General features: G+C 53.8%; 1 protein-coding gene across 10 annotated transcripts in view; it reads right to left on the reverse strand.

The window, feature by feature from the left end:
* The window catches only part of Ablim2 (actin binding LIM protein family member 2), a 124,095-nt gene extending 119,831 nt beyond the window's left edge, over positions 1–4,264 (reverse strand). For 9 of the 10 annotated variants that reach the window (XR_003710111.1, XM_028758062.1, XM_028758060.1 and 6 more), the window contains exon 1: positions 4,090–4,181. Coding sequence is in view for 9 of the 10 variants with exons in the window: in XM_028758062.1 (XP_028613895.1) it covers positions 4,090–4,099 (10 nt within the window). In the remaining variant the exon portion in view is untranslated. Of the gene's footprint in view, positions 1–4,089 lie in introns of all 10 variants that reach the window. The other variant, XM_028758058.1, reaches the window with a different exon arrangement.
* Positions 4,265–6,452: the final 2,188 nt, after the last annotated feature.

Below are 6,452 nucleotides of genomic sequence, written 5' to 3' on the forward strand. Positions count from 1 at the left end.
ATAGGGCATGTGGAACCAGAGAATGCCAGTCCATGATCCTCAGAGTCCTGGCCAGATGTGACTCCTGACACATTTCAGGGTTAGGGGACTTACTCTCTGTTACACCTGACCCACAGTGGGGTTGTTAGAGGAGATGGGACACTGTGCCTTCCTGTGCTTGCTTGGCTCTACCCAACCATGGACAATGTGTAAGCAGTTGGAAGGGACCCCAGGATGCTCCAGATGTACCCACCCCAACACAGGACATCGGGGCCTAGAAAAGGACAGGCACCCATCCAGAGTCAAGGGAAGTACTTTGTGCAGCCAGAAGCAGCCTGGCATTCTAATGATGCCCCTTTGCGCTCTGTGTGAAGGGCAGTGATTCCTACAGAATGCAACATGCCCTTTCCCTGTATCACCATTCCCAGAACCAAAACAACTCTGCTCCTCATTACAGAGAAGAGCAGGCAGTGAGTGGCCATCTCAGACGCTGCCTCGGCCACGCCGGCCGGCCATGTTCCTGCTGAGGCATTCTTCCTTGTGTAGCAGAGCTGAGATCATGAAGGGATGCGCCATTTCACACTCCACTGCTACTTTTTATTTATTTTATTTTTTATGTGTACAAGTGTTTTGTCTGCATGTATGCCTGTGTACTACCTGTGTGCCTGGTGTCTGAGGAGGCCAGAGGGGGCATCAGATCCCCTGGAACTGAAGTTACAGCCAAGTGGCTGCTGGGAATCAAACCCTCAGCCTCGGGAAGAGCACCAGTGTTCTTAACCATTTAGAACATTTAGCCACCTCTCCAGCTCCCTCCCCTCTGCTGTTTCTCAGGGAAATTGGTTTCCTTAACATTTTCTGCTAACACTGAGAGACCATTGTGTATCAATTGTTAATGCCTTCCACACCCACCTAGGATGCGTGTTTCAAGAAACTGATCATTTCCTCAAGTTCTTGTTTGCTGCAGTCTCAGAGCCTAGAGCATCACAGACACACAGCAGATGGCCAGCATTCTTTGTTCCCCAGGCCAGCATTCTTTGTTCCCCACCATGGCTGGTGACCTGCTCTGCTATGTTACTGGTACCCAAGCAGACAGACAGCTCGTGGTCACATGCTGCCCACTCCTGGGCTAGGAGGATTGAGTGCCACATTCCAAGTGTATTAGAATGCCAGGCTGCTTCTGGATGTACAAAGTACTTTCCTTGACCCTGGATGGGTGCCTGTCCTTCTCCAGGCCCCGATGTCCTGTGTGGGGGTGGGTACATCCTGAGCATCCTCGGGTCCCTTCCAGCTGCTTACACAGCAGCCACAGGAGTAAAAGGTGGCCGAGCCAGGTCCCCAGTCCTTCATCTGTTATGAGCAGAATCCTCACAGTGCATCCTGGCCCCAGCACCTTAGACAGGGCTTTGACAGAGGTCATCAGGATGAAATGAGGTCACTTATGTACCCTCATCTAATCAGTCTGGTGTCCTTGGAAGAGGAAGATTGCAAGACACAGACACACAGAGGGACAACTCTGTGAGGACACAGGAAGGGAATGCAAGCCAAGCAGAAAGAAATCAGTCTGAAGATGCCTTGATCTTGGTTTTTTTGGCTCCAGGATTATCCAAAAACAGATTTCTCTCATAAAGCCCCCTGGTCTGTGGAACTCAGTTACAGAATAACACACACACACACACACACACACACACACACACACACACCTCTATCTCAGTTCAGTCAGGCTTACAGCCACCGCCAGGAACATCTAGGCTTAGCAAGTACACAGGCCTTACTCAAGACCCAGTGCATGGTGGCAGAGCCAGCAGGGGGTCCATCATATCCATTCCTGGTTCTCAGCCCCCTTGTCTCACTGTGGCTACATGGGCTGCAGTGCAGACTCACTCCCAACACCACCTTACAGGCCCACTTTATACTGCACATACAACTATAGAGATTGCCTCCATACATCTGGGGAAACTGAGGCACAGAGACCGGCATGACTAGTACTCTGGATTCAGAACAAGACCATATGCCATGGGTAAGCATCTCTTTCTGCCTTGCTGTAGCACTCTGTAAGCCTTTCCCTGGTCACTTGAAATCAACAGGCCACCACAGCCAGGGTGCCATCCACAGGCCTTAGAGACACACCAGAATTAGTATGGAGCAGCACTGGGCTGTCACTGTCATGCCCCAGCAGCACCTACTCTGTCCTCACTACAATTGGGAAGGATCTTCTAGCCAAAGACAGAGTACAGGTTGCCAAGGTCTCCCATCACTTGCCCATCTGGGTATGGACAGAACCACTATCACTCCCTGACATTTGTCTGTGCCAGGTTCCAGAATTATGGCAGCCATTCCCGGGATGGGACAGTGGAGTCTTTCCCTGTTGACAATGAAAGCTCCTGGCCTGCCATATGTACACAGTAGCCACACACTGGGACCCATGTGCCTCTGTTCACTCTCCTCCTGTAGATGAGGGCGAATCTCTGCTGTGCAAGCACTAAGCTGGCCAAAGCTAAGACATGATCCACAAGTGGGCCAGACAGCACTTGTGTTCTCTTTCTAAATGGAGCCCAGAGCACCCAGCAATGACAACAACCATCCACACTCCTGAGGGGCTGCTGTGTGCAGGGTTTCCCTGCTTAGAGGGGAACCAAAGTTCCAGGTGAACAAGCCAAGACTGGGACAGTATCCCAGGGCGAAGACCATCAGACACATACCATAGTTCAAAACCCAGTCAGTCTTCTTGCCATGACAATCCCAGCCCTCCTCCCCTGGGGACAAAAACTACAAATGCAAGGAGTGGGCACCTGTGCTCCCTCTGAGGGCTCCTGATTACAGGAGAACCAGAGGTACCAATTATGGTCTGAAAGCATGAAATTAACCCGCACACACCCAGCCATTATCCCCACCGCCATCAGATAAATGTCTGGAGGTCCCGCCAAGTCTGAGGATACCCTCTCCTTACACCCACAGGTAACAGGTCGGCCATCTCAGGAGGGATCCCACCTCTCATACCACTTGCTCTCACTTACTCTCAACATCCACTGGAGAAGTCCCTCCTGCCTTGGCTAGGAAGGAGAGGGGACAGTCCCCTTGGAGGAGGTACTCCAGGCTGGGCGCTGTCCCCAAGCTCATTCCCTCGCTGTCCACTTTCTCCTACAGGAAGCTGCTGTACCCATTGGTTTATGCAATGTAGCCAAGGGCTGTGCGATATCAGTAGCAACTTCAGCTTGGACAGGAAGCATGCTGGAGTCAGGGAACCTTGGATTCAAATCTCTATCATTTGTCAGAGCTCAAGTCATTGAAGTCTGGTCATCCCACGGCTCCTGAAAATGGAGGCCAGCCCCTCTCTCCTAAGGAATGAAAGGATCAGCCCTTCCTGTAAGCCGAACTCTTGAGGCTGTCAGATGGGTGCATTCTGAGGTGCTCCCTGAGCCAAGGCCTTCCAGGTATAGATCTCAGTTTCCCTCTGAGCACAGGCGCTGCTGGGTTGCAGGGACATGGGATTTTTCCAGCATCGCACAGAGGCAGTCAAATCCCTGTGAGTGGGTGCGGCGAGAGAGGTAGGGCTGAGACGACTGAAGGGCTAGAAGGACAACAGCGCACAGACAGCTCTGGGACTGACACACATATAGGCTCTGGCACTCAGATCTGCAAGGCGAACCTGGGGAGCTCAGGGTCTGCCAGACGCCACCACCCAGGCTCTGCGGGAACCACGCAAGGGCGGAGTCCCCTGCTGCAAAGCTCCGCCTGTCATCACACCTCTCTCCACGGTTAGGACTGTGGCGACCCAGGGCCCCTTACCAGGACCCGGGTCCCTTTACTGAAGCAACCTAGGACCCCCATGAGAAGCAAGGAGTGACACCCGCCAGACAGCTCTGCGCAGACACCCTAGCTGACACGGTGGGAAGGGATTCCGGCATATGTCGCTAAGCGCCCCCGGTTCAGAAACAGAGGCTGCAGGCCGGCCTTTCGGGGCTGCACACCCTGGAAAAAAAAAGTCGGGTGGAGCCGCTGGGCTCAGGAATTGGCTAGAGGAATTGGCTACGCACTGCAGGTGTACTCAGTCCTCGAGACCCTACTGAGGTTGCAGCTACGAACCTGCGGATCCCCGGTCGCAGCTCTCACCTGCACTCATGTCAGCGGCAGTTCCCAGTAGGGTGGTCCCCGCGCTGAGACAGCTCGAGGACCGGGCCGGCAGGTGCGGCACTGGCACGATCCTCAGCACGCTTGAGGCCAGCGGCTTGTCGCACACAGTACCCGCTGCCCGCAGCGCCACCGCAGCTCGGGGCTCCCGCCCCGCCCCTTTGCCCCGCCCCTTATCTAGGCCCCTCCCCTTATCGAGCCGCGGGAGGGTCGCATCCTGGGAAGTGTAGGCGCCATGCCCCCGCTGCCCGCCTGCGCGCCACCGCAGTTGGACGTGAGGACTACAAGTCCCGGCAGGCTGTGTGTTCCGCTCAGGCGCAGACTGGTAGTAGCGCAGGTACCCTCCTGCACCTGCTCCGAGAGCTTTGCAGACCTGTCAACAGCGCCTAAGCGAGGCGTGTAGGACCGCAGCTCATCTCAGCACTGGAATCTCAAAGAAGCAGGCTCAGGGAAAAGCGATCTTGGAGCAACTCTACAAGAGTGGTGGAAGGTCTCAGCAGCAGACCTTCCCAGTGCACAGAAAAAGGGAAACTGAAGCGGAGGGGGAAAAGCGGGAGAGCGAAGCAGGAACAGGATTTAAAGACAACACACACCCAGGGCGAAGTCTGAATGAGTTGGGATCCAGACTCAGGTGTCTGGACTCCAAGCTAGACTGTAGGCAACCTCGCCTTGTGCCCTAGACGTCGTTCTTACGGATCGGCTGACGCTAGGCGGTGCACGCTGAGGAGGCATTGGCACATCCTGCCCTCTCGCCATCCTGCCCACACTGTAATCGATTCCCTTGTGACGTCAGGCGTCCAGAGCAGGGCGTGGAAACACAGACTGAAAGGAAAGTGGGCATAGGGAGGCGCAGGTGGATCCTGCCTTATGTCAGTGGTGACAACAGGTGGGCACAAGAGACTGGAAGGAGACAGCCTAGAGAGATGAGAGAGCACGGATGCGCAGGGCTCAGAATGAGAACATACAGGATCTGGCACTGCATGAAGAGACACAGGCCAGGGACGTTTGACCCGGGTCAGGGCTGTTCCAAGTACTACTGAGGCAGAAGCAGAAATTCCTCCCCAGTGATCAGTATCGTCCATCTATTTCGAAGGAGACCAGGAAAACAAAGGCTCTGGTAAAGAGCAGAAGCCCCGAGGGAGTAGCCCATTCCTTTACATCCTGTAAACCAAGAGACTCTGCTGGCAGCTGTACTTGCAGCCCCAGGTGTCCACAACAGAGCAGGGCTGCCTCTGGGATCTCTTGCCCAGAAAACTTGCTGATGGAGACTGGTCTCTACTTGCTCCAGAAATGTATTTTGACTCCACCTGCCTCCACTGGTTAGACCTAAGGACAGTCCCTATCTTTTAGGATCGTTCTTAGGACCTGGTGAGCTCATGCTTATGTGTCCTAGCATCTGCCAAAGACCCTTGAGTGCTCTGATACTATTCCATCGTGCCATTCCAGTGCCTTCCACAGGCATGAAACAGGCACTGGAAAAACATTTACTGAAGGAACAGGGTGGGAGAAGGCAGGACGGATACTGTCTAGCAGGTTGAGTCCTTTGAGAAGCTATCCATGTTTCCTGTCTCTCACCTGGGGCCAAAGTACCAGCATGCCCACACCCCCCCACACACACATACACACATTCACAGTCTGGTAAAGACATTTGGTGTGTTGGCTGTGATGTCTTCTCCTCTAGTGGAGGCCACTGTCACACTTCTTGGCAGAGGCCCTACAAGTCAGGCAGCCTGTGCTTGTAGACTGGTCTTGGAGCTCAGCATGCAGTGGCCTGTGACTTCTAGAGGAATTGGCATGTCCCTCTGAGAGGGCACTTATGACAACCCATAGGTCCTGGTCCCAGCCACCCAGGAGGTTGATAACCAAGGTAGAGCTGACCCAGCTGCAGCTTTACAAGGCACAGAACCCTGCAGGGCTGGATCTGACTTGTAGTAAATCAGTCTATTTGAATCTATTAAGCCAGATCTTTGCTCTGAGTCTGCAGGGCTGTGACCTGTGGGTGACCTCAGCCACTTGCTTTCTCTTGATGCCTCAGTTTCCACACCTTCCCAGTCCCAATGAATACCTTTGGGTTAAATTAGCAGTACAAGGAAAACTGTTCAAAGCTGCTAGCCTAGAGCCAATGCTGAATAAACAATAGTCAAGATAACGGGGACTGTGGACGAAGGGATAGATGTGAGCCATCACCTCCTTCAAAGCATGGCCCAGCCTCACTCGGATCCATTCATGATTGCAGTCAACGATGACTTAGGAAAACCAAGTCCAACCATTAAGTGTTGCAAAGTTCCACTGCTGCTGTTTGAGCAGCCTGCCTGTAGAGGGAGCCAGAGGCTTCAACGAGAGCA

Source organism: Grammomys surdaster, unplaced genomic scaffold (assembly GCF_004785775.1).
Source record: "Grammomys surdaster isolate TR1022 unplaced genomic scaffold, NIH_TR_1.0 126187, whole genome shotgun sequence".
Lineage (NCBI taxonomy): Eukaryota > Metazoa > Chordata > Mammalia > Rodentia > Muridae > Grammomys > Grammomys surdaster.